General features: G+C 37.2%; 1 protein-coding gene across 2 annotated transcripts in view; it reads right to left on the bottom strand.

Moving 5' to 3' along the window:
• Positions 1–2975: 2975 nt before the first annotated feature.
• rgs3b (regulator of G protein signaling 3b) overlaps positions 2976–24987 on the bottom strand; it is a 43612-nt gene continuing 21600 nt past the window's right edge. For both annotated transcript variants that reach the window (XM_079606768.1, XM_079606767.1), the window contains exons 15-25: positions 24557–24807; positions 23381–23464; positions 21200–21311; positions 17177–17220; positions 16444–16566; positions 12320–13108; positions 6494–6564; positions 5646–5750; positions 5365–5426; positions 5009–5175; positions 2976–4025 (exon numbers count right to left, since the gene is read on the bottom strand). In XM_079606768.1, coding sequence (XP_079462894.1) covers positions 3831–4025; positions 5009–5175; positions 5365–5426; positions 5646–5750; positions 6494–6564; positions 12320–13108; positions 16444–16566; positions 17177–17220; positions 21200–21311; positions 23381–23464; positions 24557–24807 — 2003 coding nt within the window. In that variant the 3' untranslated portion in view covers positions 2976–3830. The remainder of the gene's footprint in view (positions 4026–5008; positions 5176–5364; positions 5427–5645; positions 5751–6493; positions 6565–12319; positions 13109–16443; positions 16567–17176; positions 17221–21199; positions 21312–23380; positions 23465–24556; positions 24808–24987) is intronic.

Genomic DNA, 24987 nt, shown 5'->3' on the forward strand with positions numbered 1-24987 from the left:
GAGCTTAGCCCAGAGTCCACTCCAGCCCCACAGCTTAGCCCAGAGTCCGCTCCAGCCCCACAGCTTAGCCCAGAGTCCGCTCCAGCCCCAGAGCTTAGCCCAGAGTCCGCTTCAGCCCCAGAGCTTAGCCCAGTGTCCACTCCAGCCCCAGAGCTTAGTCCAGAGTCCGCTTCAGCCCCACAGCTTAGCCCACAGTCCGCTCCAGCCCCAGAGCTTAGCCCAGAGTCCGCTTCAGCCCCAGAGCTTAGCCCAGAGTCTACTTCAGCCCCAGAGCTTAGCCCAGAGTCTGCTTCAGCCCCAGAGTCCAGCCCAGCCCAGAGAGTTCAGGGCTGACCATCATGCCTACATGGCTACGGCTACCCATCCATGGCCATAACAATGAATCAAATCTTTTATTTTATACTTTATTTCGCAATTCACATGTTTTCTTCTTCTTCAATTATTCATATAAAGTCAAGGAAAACTAATCTAAAAGTCACAAAATATCAGTTTAAAAACTGTGAAAATTTGAGCATTACCATAGATGTCATTTTCATTTTGTTTTATATTTAATTTAATTTAAATTAAATTAATTTAAGAAAAAGGGCATTAAATTGACCATTATTAGCTAAAAAAAATTGTAATTTATTATTTACATATGAAAATGATATTTTGACACATATTTCAAGATATTCAGCTTTTCAGTAGACTTAAGCTCCATGTGCAAACATCCTTTTCATAGTAAAGACATCTGGATGGTGTGCGTCATCACCGTCACTCGCTTGACCTATTGCCTGTCTGGAGTCCCATGTGAGTCCTTTCCTTTACCTACAGGGTCATTAATAAAGCTATGACTCATCAGCACAGATCATTTGTGTTCACTGAACATCTGCTTTTGGGACCTCATTGCACATATAAGAGAGGTTCTCTATATGGACTGCCTTAATTGGGATGTAACAGTATGCATTCATTTTTTACATCTATAAAATACAAGGGTAGATCCTGTACTGAGTAAATGTTTTGCAGTGTCTGTGTCTGTGTGTCAGTGTCATTCCTACAAAGCCGCTCTGGGGAATAACTCTTATAATAATTTGTAGATGGCTCTACTTGGTAAACATGTTGTGGTGTAAACACACTGTTTCACTGTGTCTTAAAAGTATGCATACAGCGAATAGTAGTTCTTGTGCTGACACAGCTGCATGTATCAGAAATATTTGCATCAGAGGCAGTGCAAAATCAAAAGCTTTCATTATACATTAGGCAAAACATGGTTTTCACTTTCCGCTAATTATGTTGCTGTTTTCTTACACACGGATAATTTCCTTTAATTTGTTTTCGTACATTAGCTTCAAGTTAAAAGGAGTGTGTTGCACACATTCGACAGCCGGTCAAACCCAGCCGAAAGTAAGAGGAAGCACTGTGTTCCTGCACTAAATATTTGCCTCCATCTCAGCTTTCATGAAACAGACAGTGAATAAAACAGATTGTCATTTAGTTATTTTCAGAATTTTTTTATGCAAATTATTATAATTTAGATAAAAAAAATACACAATATTGTGAATGCCAACTTTAGTACCTTTTTATATCATAGTGTTTTCACTCGGGTGTTCGTATATATATATATATATATATATATATATATATATATATATATATATATATATATATATAAATGAAGAACTAAGGGAAGAGTCAATTTCAACTATACACACAAAAATACGTCTACATATATAAATAATGTTATTTATATATGTCACTTTTATAAAAAAAATTATGCAATTATTTATATATAATACATTCTCTCTTTCTTTCTTAGCTTTATTCCCGGTCATTTGCAGGGTACGTGCACACACACTTGATTTGGCACAAAGTTTTATGCCAGATGCCCTTCCTGACACAACCCAGCACTGAGAGTGGGACACTGAATTTAATAGTCAACAATATTATTGATCTGCCTTACTTCAGGTGGACGATGACGCAGTTTACTTCTAGAAACAAACTTTGTTGTATTATTTTCATGATATCACTGTGAAGCTACTTTGATACAATTTGTATATAAATATTAAAAAGTATATAAATGTATATAAAAAAGCGCCAAATAAATAAAGGTGACTTGACTTGAGTCACCTTTATTTATAGTGCTTTTTACAATACAGATTGTATCAAAGCAGCTTATACAGCTTATGTATAAAAAAAAATACACCAAAATTTGTTTCTAGACGAAAATTGCATCATCGTCTACCTTAAGGCAGATCAATACTGGGACACATACACACTCATAAACACTTATATACATTTACAAATACATATATAAATTATATGGTAACTACAATAAGATTTCCTTTGTTACCATTAGTTAACAGCCTGTCTGTTAACATTGTGAATAATAATTTAATTAATATATATTATATAATATATACAAATTAACCTTAAAAACTGCAGGCTTTGGCCTATTTGCATTTTTCTGGAACTTGACTGCCCTCTTGAGATTTTTAGAAAGTGTACACCCTCTTCATAAGGCCAATATATCCTATGGTATTTCAAACCAACATGAAAATAAAAACAATAATTGTAATTGCCAAAGACTGTATAAAAATGTTCAGTTGACCTCATGATTGAAAGAAATTTTATTTGATGAGAATATGTTACATTTAAAGGCAACAGTGAGTGAAATATGAACCCACAAATAAATACAAGGGATATTTATTATTACAGAAGGAAGGACATTGTTAGGATGAAGGCAGAAGGAAACTGACACTGTATTTTCCAAACATGAGTTTCCCAACGAGCTAACTGGTAAATAAACACAGAACACGTACATCTATGTACAACACATGTTCTTGTATGTTAAGCCACTATTAAACAGAAATTATGTTATTCTGGTTTCTTTGACGTGTGAACAACCGACGAACATCAATAAAAACAAACAAAATACCTTTAGACTTTTAACATCACTATAACTATTATTCAATATATCTCAGCCTCTGTTATTTACAACAGCAATCACATTTTCTTACCGAGCCTTTGATGCATTATGCATATATATATATATATATATATATATACATACACATATATACTTTTGACCCCTTTAATATACTGTTTTTGTTAAAGAAATGTTAATAAGAATAACTAACTGTATATTGCACTTGTGAAACAAAAGGGGTTAGAGCCACGGGGCCACTACATAAAGAACGAGTGTGGAAAAGTTACCAAAGCCCTTGAAAGTAATACAAATGTGTGTTCTGTCTGTAAAGATTTTCAACAGTAGTACTGAGAGAATATAAACATGCTGTCAACTGTGCCCGAGATAAAAAAGGACATTAATGTTAACTAATACTTACTTTTGTCCAATATCATCTCACTCATAAACATAAAACTGGGCTCTTTGTAAAGGTGGAGTATGTTGAGGTCTGTGCAGGAAAGGAAAGTGAAATAATGTATCTTGGTAAAGCTAAATAAAACGGTACCAACATTTCTCTTTTTCCTATACCCATCATTCTTTGCACCCTCCATGTACTGCCACTGGGTCAATAGGTGCCAAGGCGTTTTAGGCACTGGCAAATTGATTCGAGTCAACACTTCCAGCATGTTCATAACACATTTATCGCCATCTTATTGCCACAACTGTCCAACAGGGTGCAGCACAGAAGCGTCCCAAAACAATGTGTCCATGCAATGATCCAACGGGCTGAGCTCTCCAAGGTGCTTAGCAGACTGATGTTTCAATGTAAAGCTGTGCGTCAGTGGATAATGTGATTGTAGACACATCCTGTTCTACTAAATCCATGTCAAGTCTCCAGCAATACTGATCTAAAAAGTTTCAACATTTACAGTTTGTTGCCATAGCTTTAAGATGGATCTGTGGCAGAGCCGGGTCTCTTTTGGTTGGTTAATTCCATGTAAATGTCAGAGCGGAGGAATCGAGGGTACGAGTCTCTTTCCATTAGTCCAAAGATTCTGCTCTGAGCCAGGTCAAAGGAGTCTCCGCAGATGTTCTCCATGTTTCCCTTGATGTGCTCCCTTGTGTAAGAATCCAGATTAACCTTGGAAATAAAACAAGACTATGCTTAGGACACTTTTCATATTTATTTTGGATTGGTTTTCTGGTACACCTGCTCTCTGGAATAAATTACAAATTGCAAGTAAAATGACATAATAATAATAATAATAATATAAATAAATAAATAAAAACTAATTTAGTTTTTGCTGAGAACAACACAGTATATCATGTCAACTCAAATGGTTATGTCTATGTATATTGCACATGGCAGTGCATTTCTATATAATTACTGCATGATTTCTGTATATAGGTCACATTTTGTGTTTAGGGTTAGGCTTAGGTAAATGTATTTATTTTAAACAACACTAAAACAGTTCATACTTACGATGACTGGAATATGGTATACATTTCTGAATTTAAATTAATTTCGTTTTTTCTTTTAAGTCAAAATGTCACGGTGATTTGAGGATTATGAACAAAAAGACTTCAACACTAAAATGCTGAATGTTTTGAACAAATAAAAAAATGTTTTGCCATCATATTTTTTTTGGCAAATATGATTTTGGCATCATATTCTATTATGGTTTCTTTCAAATAAATAGTAAGACAACTGTCAAATCAAAGTCTTAAACATGCAGGGAGCCATTTTGTGGCAAGCAAACCAGAAAAAAAAGAAATGCTATTATCAGTTATCATCGTCAACTAAAATTTAAACTAAAACTTTAACTTAAAACTTTAAACATTTTTGTTAACTGAAACAAAGCTGAAATAAAATATAAATATTAGACGAAAAACTGAAAGAAAATTAAAATATTAGGCTGAAATAAGTTTAAGTAAAAAAGCACTAAAATTATAAGCTGGAAACTAAAACATTTAAATCATAACTAAACATTAAACTAAAATGAAAATAAATCAAATTCAAAATATGAATATAAATATAAATAATAAAATATTTAATGATAACAGAGAAACTTGCATAACTGCATTCAAAGCTAAATAAGAAAATTTGACCCTTTTTCATCTTACTTCTTTACAGGACTGTATGGAGATGTACTCAGTGAATATCTTCTTTGCTCTGGATGCCATCTTGGACAGTGATTTGATCCTCTTGAAGTCCTCACATGCCAGCCAAAAGTCCAAATTCTCTTCACTGAACTCTGTTTGCAGGAAGGAGCGGAAAACTACCAGGCCATCTGAAGAAGGGAAGAGAAAATTACTCTTCTTTTTTTTTTTACAATTACAGAATAAGTATTACAGAATCTGGGGTAAATCTGGATTTGGATCCAGGAGCAGAGGTTAAACAACATGGTTTAAAACAGCAGTGACAGCTGCAGAAGTGCAGAGATCAACACATCTGTCATATCAAATGAGACATGTCTTACATTTGTGAGAAAGCAGCGCATCGAGCGACTCTGCCCATTTGAGAGCTTCCTCTGGAGTCGGTCTGTGGATGAGCAGACAGAGTGGTCAACAAAGCCATGACTCACACTAATGATCCATTCAGATAATTATAGCACACAAAATAGGCCATCTATTCAATAACTCCAAAACGTCACTGTTGTTTTGATTGCCCACAACACTTTTACAGCAAAGCCCAGCCTATTCACCCATTCAATGTTTCTGAATGACTGTCTCGATGCATAAAACTATCACATGGACTCACTTGTCTGACTTAAAGACTTTCTCAAGCTTGTTGGCTGGATTGCTTATATGTCTGTCGTTGGTCTTCTTCCGCAGAAAAGTCAGGCGGTTTTTCATGTCTTTGGCCCTGAGTGACAAGACAAAAGGCATTACATCAGGTGATTTATTAGCTAACTGTTCACTCAAGTACTTCTGGGAGGAAATGCGTTCCGGTTACAGTCGTAAGCTTTATTGTAGGAGAAAGATGGATGGTAAAAGCATAAATAATGCTTTCCTCCAGTGAACCTGAGAATGGAAAACATTACATTCACATCTCTTAAACTAGAACACCTAAATATTCCATAGTTGCATTCACCTAAAAAATAAATAATATTTTGCATAAAGAAGATTAAGCCTATTTGTAAAAAAAAAATAATGATAATGTGGCACATTTTAATTAAAAGAATAATGTATATTGTATTACTGTATGTAAATGAAAAACATGATTGTGACATTACTTTTTATGATAATGAGGCACATTCTCTATTAAATACTCAATACTGTAATGCAAAATTACTTGGTTGGTATAACCTTATAACATAATAACCCTTTTAAATCTGATGGTACCACATCAATCACCTGATAAAACATTAGAATGAGATTTGCTTCCCATTACAATAGGGAAGACAGTTGGCCAAGGGAGGGAAGTCATTAAAATAATGTTACAATGCAAAAATGTAATGGTGCAACAAATAAGCAATTTTCTTAATTGCAAAGTTAAAAAATAATTGTTTTGGTTTGAAATATGTCCCCAACATTTCTTTACAGTTTTATGAGATTTACTCAATAAAACTGCAAATGAAGTAGAAGAAAGAAAGTTGTTTGACTTACAGATTCTTGGATTTCTTCTTTTTGACACCAGTTTTTCCCATGTCACATTTACAGTTTGGTTTGCCACAAACCTGTGGAAGATTAACAAAAGATTAAAAAAATCTTTAATTAATTAAGTATAACATTTCAGATTTTTAAGTGTAAATAATCATTGACAGTGATTACTTTTTTAAAGTAACTAGTGAAGTAGTGCATTTCTTTTAACCCCTTAACTGCCACCGCCCAGCTAGCGGGATGCTTGGAGCTCTTTTTTTAATTGCCTTTTTTTCCTATTACATATTTTATTAATCGTCATAAATTAGGTATCATTCGAAAGCATACACTCTCAGTATTTATCCTGTGAAAACCATTTTGAAATTGGACATTGCGTTACTGTTGGAAACAGTACTTAAATTCCTTTTTGTGGGCTCCTGCTCTCTAGTTGGAGGTGTCATGTTTTATATTACAAAATGTACAGCACTATTTTATAATCAAAACTTTTTCTAATCTTGAAAAAATGGGCTGTTAATTAGTACTTAAAGCACACATTAATGCCTTATTCTGCATGGCCTTGTTCTACATCCCTTAATCCTACCCAATACCTAAACTTAACAACTACCTTACCAACTATTAATCAGCAGTAATAATGAGTTTATTGCTTTATAGCAAAAAAAACCCTGCTAAAATTCTGTCATTATTGCGCTCCCTCACGCTGTTCGAACCCGAATGAAGAAGTCGTTTTAAAGAATGTCCCATCTGCTTTGCTGTTGTTGATCTACTAGTCTCTGGTATCTGAGAGTCGCCAACAAGGTTTTCGACAGTGTTGTCAAATATCTATTTCGAAGCTGTAGGGGGAGCTCTATAGAGAAACCTGCAAGCAAAAAGCGAAACTTCCCGAAACTGCATAGCCCTGCTTTAAATCTGGATAGTGCATTTTCACGTCTATGCTCAAAAGGTGGGGTGACAGTCATTTACAACAAAATATCTGAGTTACTTTTTAAAATAAGTAAAGCAAGTTACTTTGTTTTCCCATTTATTGATAGACACCTTCCCTGTCCCCATGTTGAGGGAAATTGGGAGTAAGGTGAAGAGGCGTTGTGTGCGCTGTGTAAACATGATGGTTATTGCATTTAGTATAATGCATTTACTCATGTCACTTGCACAAAAACAGATTCAGTATTCCTCAAAATGAATAGAAACAGTGAAATGCAAACTCAAAATATTAAAGGATTAGTTCACTTTTAAAGTGAAAATTCTGTCATCATATACTTACCCTTAAGTTGTTTCAAACCTGTATGAATTTCTTTCCTCTGCTGAACACAAAGGAAGATATTTAGAAGAATGTCAGTAACCAGACAGTTTTTGGTTCCCATTGACTTCCATAGTATATTTTTTTCCTACTATGGAAGTCAATGGGAACCAAAAACTGTCTGGTTACTGACATTCTTCTAAATATCTTCCTTTGTGTTCAGCAGAGGAAAGAAATTCATACAGGTTTGAAACAACTTAAGGGTGAGTATATGATGACAGAATTTTCATTTTAAAAGTGAACTAATCCTTTAAGCGAACAGTCTCAGTTTACGACTGTAACCCTGGTTCCCTGAGAAGGGGAACGAAACATGCAGTCTGGAGTTGGCACTATGGGGAACACCCTCAGCGTGATCGGTGTCTGAACACGTGTACCAAACACGACAATCTATTGGACGACGGCAGTCTATGATGTTGTAAGCAGAGTGCCCGCAAGTATAAATTTACAGGCGCCTGTAAAATAAATCATCAACTCTTTTGTTTGAAGGAGATGCACAAGCAATCAGATGCATGGCAACAAGAAGCCGTGTCTCGTTCCTCTTCTCAGGGAACCAGGATTACAGTCGTAACCTGAGACGTTCCCTTTTGAAGTGGAACTTCGACATGTTGTCTGGAGTTGATGCTATGGGGAACAAATTCCTGTTCAATAATTCAATAACCTGACTCTACAGTATAGGTCAATCAGAAAGAGTCAATGCACGTTAACCCTCAGGCGATAAATTGTGAGCCATAGAATGCTTACTGGAGCCACTCCCTAAGATTGAATTTCTCTAATAGCAATAGAAATTTGCAGCTTCAATGCTCAATTGTAAGGGAAGTCTTGGCCTTATAACCTTCCTCCCTCACTCACAGGCCAGGTAAAAATCTAAAAGCCCAAAGAGTAAGGTTCTATGTCAGTATATTGACAAAGCCCTCAGAGAGTAGCTTGTCTAAAAGGAGTACTTAACTAAAACCTTTAATTAAAAGGTAAACCACTTCTTCTCAGGGGGAGAAAAGGCTCTCGCTTCATTAAAAAATATAAAAATACACAAGGAGCATAGCGGAAAGGCTCTTTCTACCTCAACCCTCGAGTAAACTGCAGGGGAGCTAAAGCTCTACTTATCTACAATAGAGCAATAGGGGAGAGAGCCAGTGCTGTTATAACAAGCCGGGAGGCCATAGGCGTCTGCCTATTTTACCAGGTCCCCAAAGCCAAGGTAGACCAGAGTCATGACCAATGACTGCTCAAGTCACCTTTTAGTGCTTTATACAACTCAGATTGTTTCAAAGCAGCTTTACAGTGATATCACAAACTATTTCATAAATAATGATTCAATGAAGCAAAACAGAATTCAACTGCCCTAAAAAGGCTCTAAAAAGACAACAGTTAACAGTCATTTTCAATGAAATCAGTTCAGTGTTGATTAATTTCAGTTCAATTCAGCTATAAAGCAGCTCTGCAGAAAATAGTGATGTCAAATCAGTAAATTTGCTGAATATTTAGAGTCCACAACTAAGCAAGCCAGATGCAACAGTGGCAAGGAGCGTAACATCCTATTTTAGGACCCAACCATTGTTGGGGAGGAACAGAGGGAATCAAATGTATTACAATTTTACCCTAAAGCAGGGATAGGCAACTCCGGTCCTGGAGGGCCACTGTCCTGCAGAGTTTAGCTCCAACCCTAATTAAACACACCTGAACAAGGCAATCAATGTTTTCAGGATTAATAGATAGATACAGGCAGGTGAGTTGTTATCAGGGCTGAAGCTAAACTCTGCAGGACCAAAGTTGCCTATCCCTGCCCTGAAGGATATTTTCAGAGCAGCGCAATGACAGGGAGTATGTCTTCAAACCTTAGTAATAGTTTTTAACTATTATTAATGCCGCTCAGCCAAGGGGGAGCCAATCTCTATTTAAACTTAGGGAAGGAAGAACATGAGAGAATACTAACTAAACTAATTATTCCTACTACCAGGACTCTATACCCCAAGGAGACCTCAGGGGAGCCAACCCCTACTTAAAGACGCCAGATAACCAGGGGAGAGCAGCTCATACCTACGGTAAAGGCACTCTACCTAGAGAGCACCCTGCCAAAGGAGAGTTATATCCTGCTCTACCCTAATGAATAAGAAAGGGAGGCTGCTAACTAGCCTTCAGGTAACAACCTTACCGCTGCTGCACTAAAAACCACAGAACGGCAGTCTGTTTGATGTCCCTGATCCAAGTACTTGAGCAGGTCGGCCTGGTATGTCTGCAACACAGGCATGATGTGCAGAGCACCACTGGCCTGGCCCAGCACACGCCTTCTCCACAAACCGTGGTTTGGCACGGCTTTTAAGGCAAGGCAGGAGACTTATTAAGTGAAGACGCCTCACCCTGGGAAAGACAGCCCACTAGTGGTTACTCCACAGGGGGCATCTTCACATACTCATGCTCGCCCAGTCCCTCCACATTCGAATAGCTCAAATGTTGGAAAGGAAAGACGTGAGCGGAGTATGGTTTCTTCCAACACTTCTCTAGCTCAGTATGAAGGTCTGGAAGAAACTGTAGGCTCACTGGTGAAGGACGTTTACGGTCCACTAGGAAGCACTTGTCCAAGCGACCACGAACAAATTTGCATTTCATACACAACCAGGGCAGACTTAACCTGTGCATGGCACAGGCCATAACATCCAATAGTTCCCTGTATACAGGGCTGGCAGGAGAGCCAGACTCAGTCGAAACAACATCACATCCAGTTCCACAGAACAGGATGACGCCAGCAACATGCTTTATGCATGATCAGAAGAATCTGCTGAGAGCCCTTCTAAATCAAGCAAATCAAGCCTTTAAATCAGAGCTTGTGTGAGTCATCTGTTGTAAGGAAGCGCCTACACAGAGGAACATACTGATGAAAACTCCATCACTCCATCAGTGCTGTCCATGCGTACAAAACAAATGGCTCCTGAAGACAAAAAAGCTGATTTTGCAGATGACCTCTTATACTCGCGGGGGCACTCTGCTCATGACGTCATACACTGCCATTGGCCAATAGATTGGCATGTTTGGTACACGTGTTCAGACACCGGTCATGCTGAGGGCGTTCCCCATAGCGTCAACTCCAGGCGCCGCTTCCAAGTTCCACTTTGAAAGGTAACTGCATTGATATGTTAAATAACTATGTTAAATAATAAATATTAGGAGGAAAAAATCGATGTGAATCTCGATTCTATCTTTTAACGATTTGAATCGATTCATAAAGTTCATAAATTTAAATATTAAATCTGTTAATAATGTGATGTTGAAGGAACAAAGAACAGTGCAGCACCAAACAGTTTAAAGAGTGCACAGTCTTGCAACGGGGGACAAATTAAAGGTGGGGTATGTAATTCCCTTTTTTGGCCATTTTTTCAAAATCACTTAAAATCCTATTCCTAACCCACTTACAGCCACTGAGTTAGAAGCACTGAAATACAATTAAGCAATTTAATCATCTGTGGAACGGGCAAAACTCGAAAAACTACAGCCAATCATTTCCAAGACCACCTAGAATCATTGGACAGTAAGTGCGTCAATCAATCGGTCGTACCATCCCCCCCTCCCCCCATCCATGTCCATGTTCTTTGAATGGGTGGAGTCAAAGGAAAGAAGGTAGGACCATTTGAGTTGTGTATTTTCAAAATCTGCCAGCCGTTTTGCAAATCACATACCCCACCTTTAAGCCTAATTCATAACAACAGTTCCATATCAGTATTTTAACGTATAGAAAATAAATAGCCTTAAATAATGTTTAATTACCAGCACACATCAAGCTTTTTTGCACTTTTTACACACGAGAAGCGCATTCATCGAGGAACGTGCAAGTGGTTGCCGTGGTAACAAACAATACCTGCTTGTAAAAGTGAGTGAACACATCACGTATCTGAGTCTAAATCACTAAATATTGAGAATGCAACAGCATTTTTCTAACTCCAAAAGTTTGGCCACTGATCAGAACCGGCTGATAATCGCACATTTTGAAGATGAAAAAGACCCGCGCATGCTCACGCCATTAGAGGCGAAATATGAAAGGCTGAGCAGCCCCACTGTCTCCACTGTGCTTGAGTAAAATAATAATGTGGTTACAAGGTGTGTACAATTTAAACTACCGGTACTTTATTAAATAACTACACTAAAAGTAGATTCAGTTTGCATACTGCTGTCCTCCTTCTACTCTCTTCTTTTAATCGAATCCTGGGTGCCCAAAAGATTCCCAGCCCTAACAAATATACTTTATGTATTTAATCTCACTTAATTAGCCCAGGGCTAAAAGTAACCAAAAGTAACATAATGCATTACTGTACTTTCCATAAAAAGAAAAAAGTAATGGAATTTGTCACTTTTTTAGGGAGTAACACAATATTGTAATGCATTACTTTTAGAAGTAATTTTTCCCGACACTGATCATTGAGGTTTTAAAAAAAGACATTTATCCATATTTAAGTTTTAATGTAAAAGATTTTTAAATTAGTCTAGTGACATCAAAAAAATCCTGGTACTCAGAATGCAGAAGTATTTGATATTAACCAATTAGTACACACCCTCCTTCCAGTGAAGAGCAGGCAGATCTGGTGGACAGATCCTCCGTTCTTGGTGAGCTCTTTCCTCAAGGTCTGTGGGGACGGGACTGCCCAGCGCTCAGGAGGTTCCCGCTTGGTCTCTATGCAGTCGATGGCCTGATCGGAGATGAAGCGAGGAGACCGGGGCTCTTGCAGTAAACTGCCCTCGCTGTGCGTCCGTCTGTGGAGGGACCTCTGCACACACAAGCCCCCGCTCTGCTCCCCACTGCTAGGAGATGATTCCACCATACTCCTCCTCTTCAGAAATCCTTCATCGCTGTCTTCGTCATCTTCTTCCTCTTCCTCCTCATCATCGTCAGTCGACGGTGAGGTCAAAGCATCTGTGTTGAAGGAGCGATCCAGGCACAGCTTAGGAATGACTAGAGGGGAGGAAGATGACGATGAAGATGTGGGTCTAGCACCAACGCTAATGGTCTCGGAAGCGCTCTCGCCCTCCCCCTGCTCCCTTTTCTCCAGTTCGGACTCTTGCCCACCTCTTTTCACCTCCTTTTGTCTGTCCTTCCAGATCTCTGAGGTCTCCATGTATGGAGGTTTGCAGGCGTTTTGAGCGGTCGGAGCGGTTTGGTTGGCATCTCCAGTGCGGCTGTGCAGATCTGGGTAAGAGAGCTGCTGAGTTGGAGAGCTGCAGTTGGTTCTCCTCATGATGGGCGATGCAGAGGGGCATGATGGGGAACAGGGCTCAGACACACTGTGAGGGCTGAAGCCCAGCAGACCCAGATCAGTCTGTTCAGCTGCATTTGGTTCCATCATCTGTCAATACAATAATTTAAAAAAAAATCAACATTTTATAAATGGCTCTGGATTTAAAAATTGTCTACTACTAAAAGAAACCGAATAATTTTTCCCCCCAAAAAAACATGCTTAAAAAGAATATTGTGTAACAATGCATTTCACTTGTCCTCTCAGCTCTTGACACCTGTATATCCAGTGGCAAAACCATTAGAGCACATTCTTAAAATACTGTATTTTTATTTAAATTAAAAACATGATACATCGCAAATAATAAACTGTATATTAAATATATGTTTAATTCAAAATATAAAATGTATGAATATACAATGTTATATTTAAAATTATATAAACATATTGTAATTATATATATTAGTTACATGAGGAAAACACAGAATTGTTCATCATTCAAACTGAATTATAGCCTATGGTATAAAAAAATAATTAACCAAAAACCATCCTCCATGAAAAATATCAAACTACTTATGTTTGGGGTTTCAGAGACTCCAGATATTAAACAATTAATTGCAATCAATGTTTTTTTCTAAAACATACTTTTGCTGGTCAGATCACCAACATAAATTATGTTATTAGAATGGATATTGTTGCATTTTTTTTTTTTTTTCAGGTGAAATATTTGTTTTGAAAATACTTGTATTATTATTTACAAAAACATCATTGGGGTCTCTGGAACACCAAACATAAAAGCAGGAGAGTCAACAGAATGTGGGAGCTAAAAGCTTAAGAAAAGTAGAAACAGTTTTGATAAATATTTAATAGAAAGAAAGAAAGAAAGAAAGAAAGAAAGAAAGAAAGAAAGAAAGAAAGAAAGAAAGAAAGAAAGAAAGAAAGAAAGAAAGAAAGAAAGAAAGAAAGAAAGAAAGAAAGAAAGAAAGAAAGAAAGAAAGAAAGAAAGAAAGAAAGAAAGAAAGAAAGAAAGAAAGAAAGAAAGAAAGAAAGAAAGAAAGAAAGAAAGAAAGAAAGAAAGAAAGAAAGAAAGAAAGAAAGAAAGAAAAAAAAGAAGAAAGAAAGATACACCAGCAATACTGCATTATATTGGATATTGTTTTCTTATGCACCAGGAGAAATAGGAAGGCGAAAAAAAACCTTGGAAATTGAACGTCTCCCGATTGTAGAGGAAAAGGTTAATGTATTCACACTCCCTACACATCTAATCAGCTCATAAAGTACTTTGCTGGCAGCACGACTGACTCGCAAGCTCTGCTCTTTAAAAACACAGCACAGAAGATCTGACACTAGGAGGTTAAAATACACTGATATAAGCAGCTAGAATGCCATAAGTCTATATTTTATATGCTCACTCAAGTGTATTTTAAACATTATGTGCAATAACCAAGATTATTAGATAATAACATACAAGATTTTACTTGAACAACTTCAAACTAGACACATTTTCTGTCTTGTGTCATGTTAAGCTACAATGCATTTTTTAAACGTACATATTTAAAAAACTAATTCATACATCCATCTCTAAAATACTTTCTTAAATGCCAATGAAATTACAACGAAGGTGCTAAAGATGATAAAATTGATCCACCAGTTACACTGCAAAAGCTCAAGACGCATACAGAACATGCAAAAAACAATGTAAATGACCTCACCTTCATAAAGATCTAATATTTCGCCCCTACAAGCGAGTAATGTAGTCCTCCATCATACTAGCATGCATTACAACAGCCCTGTTCTCTCTCTCTCTACACTCTCTTTCTTTCACGCCATCACATGCGCGTGTCTGTTTGTGCTAGTCTGATGATGATGTCGTGCTCTCCTGATGTCACTTGCCCACCAAGTGGAGAAAGTGAGAGAGAGCATAAATAAGAAACAAACATTATGTTTAACTCGTACATGCACTGTATAGTGTAACACGCATTTATAACAACTGTAACAAGTCTTATTTATGTTCTCACGCATGCTAATAAAAATGAAATGTTTTTGCAAGCTTTCAAAATTTTGTGATTTTCTCCACCTTTAAAATGAAATTGCTTTTCAGCTGATGTCACCAAGACCTCTTATATTTTAACCTTTGCCCTCCAGCCATATAGATCTTTCACGAACCAATCGATTCTGATGGATGAAGTCAAGTACCAACCAGTGTTGTAGTCGAGACCAGCTCACTCGAGACCGAGTTCAGAGTATGTTGAGTTCGAGTCAAGACCGATACCATAAAGGGTTGAGTCCGAGTCGAGACCGAGACCAGAGAGGTTGGAGTCCGAGCCTATTGTTTACTGTTAAGAGTTATGTGTGCAGCCACTCTGTGTTTTAGCGCCACCATCTCATATCTTTGTGTAACAGCAGCGGATAATCTAATGCTTTCATCTCACTGCATGGTGCATTTTAATGTGGGGTAAAAATAAAATCTACACACTAGTCAAAAACCTTTTTAGTAAACCAGTGTTTAAGCTAATAAGCCCATACGATCCAATAGAACTGTGGAAAATTCACAAACAACTGTAGAACTCAATCTGATTAATGTTTTAGTTTTAGGCGTGAGCACGGGAATAAAGAAGTCAGACTTCTACACCGAACTGAGCATTAGTTGTCAAAATGCTGAAATTGTATGCATATACAGAAATTATGAGTTCTTAATCTTACATTTCTTTGTGCTTTCGCTCCACATGTCGATGAAAATTGGAAGTTGTTCCCTTTGATTTGGTCATTGATGTACTGCATAATTTACATATCGCAGAATGTTTCATTTTTAGAGTTACTGCATATGAAATATTTGTGGCTCTTATATGCATACTGAATAATAGATGATGTAGCAGACATTTAAGGCTCCACATGACATCCTGACCTGAGTCCTGCTGCCTTTGCGCTAACGTTAGTCTCAAGTCATGCGCAGTTGCGCACAAGAAAATCACCAATCATTGGACGTGTCAATCAAACAACAATAGAAAATATTAACATACAGTAATAATCATGAAATATTTTGAATGGGACTCGAGTGGACTCGGGAATAAGTCCGAGTCCTAATATGTTCGAGTACGAGTCAATACCAATTCCAAATGCACACGAGTCCATGACAAGACCAAGACCATTAAAATATGGTCTCGAGACCGAGTCCGAGTCTCGAGTACTACAACACTGGTACCAACCCTACTTTTTTTTTCCTGATTGAACATGCTGTTCTACATTACATTATTTAAGCAAAACATGCTCCGAACACAGTTTTACATTGAATTTAAAGAGAGTGCATTTTCAAAACATTTAAAAGCTCTCAAAATGTTGAGTGGTTTTACTCCATAACTGCAGGAGAATTGGAGACATGCTGTGGTTCAATGCAAAACCTAAGTGGCTGTTTTTGTGAGCAATTGTGCTTGTGTTTAATTTAGTACCTGGTCAGGGCCTATTCTGTCTCTCAGGGTGAGCTGCTTGTCAATATTGTCTCTCAGACACTGGACGACCCTCCTCTTCTGCTCAGATGAAAAAGCTTCCAGGCTGAACAGACACTCGGTCCTCTACAAAGACACACAAAGAGAATGTGTTGTGTTGTGTGTGTATGTAAGAGAAAGAAAATAATTTCATATTACAGTCTTATTCCTTTGAGGAAATAGAAGGAATTGAAAATCTTTATAACACAAGGATGCTTTTAAAAGCACGTTCTACCTCCAAAGAAACCTCAGTGTCATGTGCTATTATGCTGGAGTACGGCATCTGAGAGATGCAATCATACTCACTCGCACATTCATGTCAGTGTGTGTGTATGTGTGAGGTGTTGTCAGGGAGATGGGCAGATGGCTGGGTCGATGAATGTGTTTGCTCGAGTGAGCAGGCTACGTCTTTCAGGCACGTTTACTCTGGAGAGAAAGAGCAGCTTTAAAGGCTCTAATATGTGACGTAAGCCCCAGGCACATGAGGCCCTCCATTTAACAGCCGCACAACATTTACATCCTGTAAATGTTTACCACAGGTCCATCCTGTTGGATCAACGCTTCAATGGGAAACACATTACATTGTGTGTGATTTGTATTGCAGTGCACAGAGTTAAGCATGATGAAGTCGTAAAATGTGCCGTGAGCAGAGATCTGTGCTGAACGAGTGGGTCGGTGGTTAGATGCAGGATCTCACCTCTATCCAGTAGGAGATGTACAACCGCAGTTTGTCTGCAGGAACTGGAGAGAAGGAGACAGAAGTGTGAATTTCTTCATCCCGAGGCTTTCAGGGTGTTTTTTTTTTTTTTTTTACATTCCTCCGGGGGATGTTAACACCCACATGTACCCAGATACTTGTATATATTACAAAAATGTACACAAAAAACAAACAAAAAATTACAAGAAACCCATATACGTTCAGATGTTATATATAAATAATGAAAACTATTAAAAATACATTTTGTAAACTGTAAATAAATACAATTTAAATAGTAAAAAACAATCTTAAAATGAAAATGAGAAATGTTGCTTTGGCAAATGAACTGAAATAAAATAAGTTGAAGTTGAAAGTACTAAAATATAAAAGAAAATAAAAGGTTATATAAAAGGTATATAAAATATAAAAATAAAAGTTAATAAATATTATATGGGCTATATGTAAGATTTTTCATGTGCTAATCACTTTTTAATGCAAATGTGTGTACAGCTTGTAATGAAAAATAAAAAAACAAGAACTTCCCTGACTTGCAAGATTTTCTATGAAAGCCTGTAGACATATTTTTATGTGAAGGATTTGGGACATTTTTGTTGAAATAATCAAAAGAATGTGACGTTTATGGGCGCTCCCAAGAGCCTCTCTTGTTTAATGACATGAAATGAATGCTTATACAATGTTCAGGATAATGCCGAAAGAGCCATTCTGTACTGTAATGGCAATGTGTCATGCAAAGAACAGGGAGAAATTCAAACTATAGCTCTCTTTACATAGCCACCCTTGCTCACTGGATGAAAACATCAAATTATGTAGACGAAATACTCCAATGCACTCACGTAGTAAAGTAAACAGCATTTAATCAGCCTTTATAGTCTCACATTGTCAGATATAGTCTCAAATAATCATAACAGTGTAATTTGAATTACCTCATCTGTCTACACGATGCCGGTGAATTGCAGAGTTCATGCAAACATCTTTGCATAGCTATGCTTATTTAACTGTTGCTCACCGATGTCATTTTTGTTGTGTACTTATACATATTCATCTAACCGCCACTGTCAGCAGTGTCTGGATGTTCGTTAACAGTATCGCTCCAAAGGTTTTTCCAACTTATTTTTTACTTCTAAGCAAAGAACAAAAAAGACCTTCGCAGTGAGTATATCAGGGCATTGAATCACGTTTCGTCTCAGTTACTGTACACGTGCACAAATGCCCGCACGAGCAATACAATGCTGGCAGCAGGTCACTTAATGGCCACCATTGTCGCTAATAACAAGGGTTTCTGAAATCTACACTATAAAAATGGAACATGTGCACTGTGCAGTTCGTTGTTGCTTCAAGGAGGTATTTCTACCTGATTCTACCTAATTCAAATGTTGTTGTTGTAACCTAATTCAATCAGGTTTATGCAAAATAAAACAAGGGAATGCTGTTTTAACCTAATTGAGTTACATTGACCCAATATACAATTTCCAATAAAGCTCAGGATGGACACATTCGACACATGTCCACTATGACTGCACCACTTCTATAGAGGGCAGTAAAGTTGTGACTCGTGTCAGCTATAGGTGATCTGCTCTGAAGGACAAAGAAGAAGAAAAGGTTTGTGTTTGGCTGCTACTTGCTGATTGGCGAATTTTGCTGCAATGTGAAATTGTGATTTGGGGTTATTATACACATTATTTTTCATCAACGTGAAAACCCCAATTGACATTATAAAACAAACATACGCTAACAAAAAGATTATTTTTTGCTTCTTGTTCAGTTTAATTAAATTAAAATGAGCTTAAGTAACACAATTTAACATTTTGTTACAACTTAACTTAATTGTGTTCAATCCACCTATTATATTTTACTTAATTAATTTGTTAAAACTACATGAATATTTTTTGTTGACATAACTAACTGGATTAGTTATGCATTTCCCAAAAGCATCGTAAGCCTAAGCAGATAGTAAAGCCATTGCCACCAATGGTCTCTACGATCAACTTAGCTCACGATACTTTTGAGAAATGCAGCCCTGGGCAGGGGATCTGTAGTTCCCAACATGCTTTGTAAGGGACTGCATAAGGAGAGTATATTTAGGGATTAAGTGATATTTTATGTGTTTTCTCAGTAACGGGAATGATGTTGGTAGTTTATGTTAATGTTTAGTGTTCAGTTGTGTTGGACATTTAGAGGAGTTTCTGTTATTGAATGTTGAATTGTAGTTACCATTGCGCTTGGGCTGTGGGCACTCGGAATTCTATGCTCAGTGCTTAGTACTTTTTAATAATGATAAATGACACTGCTTGTTTGAAGATTAAGTCTTAGTAAATTGATTTAACAATTAGGTTGGACCAACATTAAAAATTGGTGTGACTAATGTAATGAAGTTAAAAATACTAGTGTAAATTAATTTGACCTAAACTAAACTGTTGACCCAACTAAACTTATTTATTTTGAATAAACTAAATTAAATTGTGTGTAAAAGAATTACATGTATATGAATACATGTAATTATGTAATGAATTATTCTTTTGAGTGTATTTACATCAAGATGGAAAAAGACTTTCATCATATAAAACAAAAAATAAGTTTAATATAATCCTTTTTTGTTTTATATAATGAAAGTCTTTTACCACCTTGATGTAAGTACACTCAAAAAAATAATTCATTACATAATTACATGTATTCATATATTTTGTAGTACATTTTCTAAGTAGAAGTGACCCAAAAATAATCAGTGTACATACAGCCCCTTTAATACTAAAATAACACTGATATATTATAACGCTAAATATAATTACATTTCCTGGGTAAGGGTGGGGTCAACTAAAATGAGATTGGCCTATTCTGGTCCTGTTCTGGAAAATAACTGGTCATGGGAAGCCAAACTTTATTCAAATTTGAATTATTCCAACTACTTTTATATAAATGTACACACTGAGAGAGTATTTCATTTTAATTTCTAAATGTATATGTATGCCTTGAATACACATTGTACATGTTCATGTTGACTTACTAATACCGTGATATTAATTTGGTCCCTCTTTAAACATTTTTGCCTGTTTGTTCTAATAATGGACTTTGACTGTAAAGTGGCTTTAATTCCATATCCAAAAGGACAAAGGTAAGCATACTGATGGCTATTTCAGAAACCAAGATGTCAAATAAAGGTTGAAGATAGAAATGCCCTCTGTGCCACATGCTGCCGTATTTCTGTTCTCAGGAAGGTAAAGAATACACTGTCCCGCCCACCCTGCCTATAATGGGCCATACCGGAGACATGGCCATTGTTCCCAGCAGACACATAGAGAGAGGAGAGCTGTGTTCTCATCACACACACACACATACTCATTCCCACAGTCTTGACGCCTCCTTCCTGACTATCGCTACTAACACACAGTCACAAATAACACAGGGTGGACCTCCTTAACATCCCCTGTACTCTACTCTAAACAATCAACCCGGAGAGATTATATACAGATAGACTGAATGATTGAGACAGACAGACAGACAGACAGACAGACAGACAGACAGAAAGATGGATAGACAGACAGAGAGACAGATAGACAGACAGACAGATAGATAGACTAACATCAGATTGACAGACAGTCATAGAGAGATGAAGACAAACAGACAGATATCAGAGAGACGGCGACAGACAGCGAGACAGATGGATGAACAGACAGACGGACATAGATAGATTTAAATATAGACATATTATACAAAGATAGAAGAAATTTATTTCAGAAAGTTCATCTTAACCTGATGTAAACCAGGCACTAGAATTACCTTTGATTTTCTAAAATGCAGCAACACATTGCAGAATTCAACCATAATAAAAGCTGGATGGCCCAGGGCCAGTGTGCGATTTTCGGAACAGTTGAAAAACTGAAACAGGCCTGTGCTGTTGTTGATCATACACATGCTTTATGTTCTGTGCAAACTTAAACATTTGATTTTCCGTGATGTAAACATTGTTGATCTGAATTCTGCTTTAGTGAGAATTGTAGTGCATACCGTCCTGCAGCTGTATCTGATGGAGGTGGAGTGGACTCTGTAGTACATTACAGCGGCCTGGTTCATCTTCCCTGGTCAACAGCATCAGGTCTGTATAGATGAATACTGTAGCCTATAGGGGGCGATACAGACAACAGTGAGTTGCACCGCACTGAAACATCCCCGTCTGACCTTCTTGTGCCACTCTCACTCAGCTTAAGACAAAGATAATTCTTTATAATGGAAAACTTAATTTAAAATAGAGAGCAGAGGTAGAATTACACCGAGAACGAACTCCTTCACTTAACATTATATAACTACAACACTCGTTAAAAATACAATGAATCAAGTAAAGTCAAGTTATTAGGAAAGGGAAAAGCTCTGATTCCCACACAGAAAGCAGCAGGCTGGTTGCACTGCTTTGCCTCTCATGGTGCCCACTGCCCAGGCTTGGATTTAGGCCAGCTTAATAAGAGCAGCTGAACTAAATCACAGTCAAATACACACACTCTCGTTCTAGGACACTGGAGGAATGTGTTTAGTGATGTACAGCTCATCCTTCTTAAACACTCTGATCTTTAGAAACTCTTGACTGCATTACTCAAACAGGTCTTTCGGCAAAATTGAGGTCAGCCTCCATGCAGACGGGGGCCTGCGAGCGAGCACAAAGGATGTGACAGACACTCAAAGGCAATTGCTATAGATACAAAGTCGGTTTTAGAGGCCATTGTGGCACTCTGAGATTTATCTTTGCACAATATTGCTCATGCTGAGGTAGCTGAGGTCATGTAATTCACAAACTCCAGGTTTCTTTTAAAGCCGCAGCAGAAAGAAATCTGGGATCAAGGTATCTGCTTCCACATTATGTGGAGCACATATTTTGTGTCAGGCATTACTGTCAATGAGACAAATATTCCTTTAGTTCCCAAACGATCGTTTAGTGAAATGGATCTAATTTAAAAGGTAGTGTTTCGTCTAGCTTGAGAAAATATTGGGGTCTCTGGACTAGCAGGCTTTTAGAGAGGTATCATGAGAACAAGCTCAAATCTGACCAAGCAAAATAGTCAATTCTGCTGAAACGGGACACCAGATCTAGGTCACCTTCAGAGCTCACAAGCAAGACATTACAAGAATCGTTTCTGCATATTTTATTCAAGACAAGACGTTTAAGACAGCATATCTCAAGATAGATTTCTGAAACCCGATCAGGGTCTTGGCAAGCTTAGCAGATCCTTTTAAGCAAGACCGTCTTGCTTAAAAGGATCTGAAAGTCATTAATTGTTAAACTAAATGCAAAATTTTGTTGAACATGGCAATGGTTTGCAATGAATGTTGCCAGATATAAAACATTAAAGGTCTCACTCATACAAAGCCATCACATAGCATAATGGAAGGCATTATATGGTACTTACCTCATTCACTTTAAATGTATGGAAAAGAGCAGCAGGGGAATTCTGCTAAAGTTATCTTTTTATGTTCCACGGTAGATAGAAAACCATTTTACAGACAGTGACAGAATTTACATTTTTGAAAAAACTAGCCTACCGGTATTCCTTTTAATATCTCAATTGTTTCTCCAACAGAGCAATGAGATTAAATGGAGAGCAAATGCAAACTTGTGCTTGCTTCAGACGTTTTACATAGAAAAAGATTATTATTTTAAAAGAGATCTCATCAATCTCACAAATTGTGCTCAGATTTGCCAGTCTGCAATTAAATGTCATGAATCTCAATAAGAACTAAAACATTTCTGATCAAATTCTGCAGAAATATTATTTGGATGTGACATCCATATTATTTTTACGGCTCTACACTCATAGTGTATTTGTTTAGTTATAAATGAATTTGTTAGATAGTTCACCCAAAAATACTACAATTCTGTAATCATTTCTTTCTTCTGCTGAACACAAAAGAAGATATTTTGAAGAATGTCAATAACTTAACAGTTGATGGTAGCCATTGGCATATAGTTCAATTATAGTAATTTTCACATCAACTGTTTGGTTACACATATTCTTCAAAATGTCTTCTTTTGTGTTCAGCAGAAGAAAGAAATGCATACAGGTTTGGAGCAACTTGAGGGTGAGTAAATGATGAAAGAATTTTCATTTTTTGGGGGGGTGAACAATCCCTTTAAGTCCCTTAATTCCTAAAAGAGCAACCTCTGAGCAACACATTTTCCTTTGGGGAGAGTGACATTACCTTAAGAGCTACGTGTTTACTGTCATGAAGGATCATTTCCTCTGATAAAATCAGGACTCTCTCAGGGCTGCACAGGTCCAGTGGCTGCAATGCAATTAAACACTCATTAAAGCCTCAATATTTGCATCATGTTAGTCATGTCATTTGCACAAGGGTGTTAGTACACCACATCTCAGGCCCTGTCTAAATGTAACCCTAAGCCCCTGTGATCTTCCTCCGAGTCCACACTTTCATGACAGAATGCCGCTTTGACTGTAGGGTAGAAGTCTGCTGCAGAGCTTGCAGGCTTGGCAAAAGTTCACATCGAGGGCGCATATTGGCCACAAAGCACACGAGCACCCTTCTGACAATTAAAAATTGGACAGCCTACTGTCTTGTGGACTTAAAGGGCACACGTATACATGAAAGTCAATGGCTACCGTCAACTGTTTGGTTAACGACATTCTTCAAAATATCTTCTTCTGTGTTCAGCAGAGGAAATAACTGCATACAGGTTTGGAACAACTTGAGGGTGTGTAAATGAGGTACACTTTTATTTTAAGGTGTCATTGTTACACTGTACTTATACATTTAATATTAACTGCATGTACTTACTATAGTCTTGGGATTAGGGTTTGGTTTAGGGTTAGTTGCATGTATTTATGCATAATGTATAGTTATTTCTATAGTTACTACATGTAACATATGTAACAAAGACACTGTAAAATAAAAGTGTTACCATAAATAATTACAGAATTTTCATTTTTGGATGAACTATCCCTTCAAGTCAGCCAATATATGGTTGCAGGTATCTGACATATACCCCAACTAAAACTATTTTATGCCTTATATTACTATTTTAAACTATTAAAACTATTTTCGTGACCTCATATTAATTGAGAAAATACAATATGCAGAAATGCATACCTCACACACAATTTCAGATTATACAACCAACAATGTTGAATGTTTAAGAACAAATTCTCTTTGTCTACCCAAAATCTGTTAACTACCCATTTCAATTAATGAGCCATTGTTCACTATTGGTAAGATACATTTATTTAGTAGAATACACTCCTTAATGTAAACTGCAAACATTTTAACTCTGCACTAAATTAAATACAACAGATTAAATCAAATAAACCATAGATAAGGATTGCATATAAAACTGGGAAGATAAACAGATACTGAACGTACCTGAACAAAAACAGGGAAAATGAGAATCTTAGGGGCCAGACTGACATATGTGCCATAGTTGGAGTGAGGCAGGTGGGACTGGACGATGGTGCAGTTCTGGTAGTTGGCAAAGCTCTGTCTGTAGGATGAGGGAGGCATTGTTGTGGTCTTACTGCTCATAGACCTGCACAAGGTGGCTTGTGCGTGCATCCCACCATCCTGCAGGTAGTCTGGGCTCTGCTGCAGTCCTCTGCTAGTCTGATAGATTCTTCCTATGAGAACAAATAGGAAGAAATATCATTAAACACTCAAAACGTTTTCAAAATGTACAACATTATCAATGTCTTTACTGTCAATGTTTTTAATTATTCATTTATATCAATTCATATTAACTACAACATGTATATTAATCAGAAAATAAGAAAATCGTACTGCTTCCAAACTGTGAATAT

Source organism: Phoxinus phoxinus, assembly GCF_949152265.1.
Source record: "Phoxinus phoxinus genome assembly, chromosome: 3".
In the NCBI taxonomy this organism is placed as follows: domain Eukaryota; kingdom Metazoa; phylum Chordata; class Actinopteri; order Cypriniformes; family Leuciscidae; genus Phoxinus; species Phoxinus phoxinus.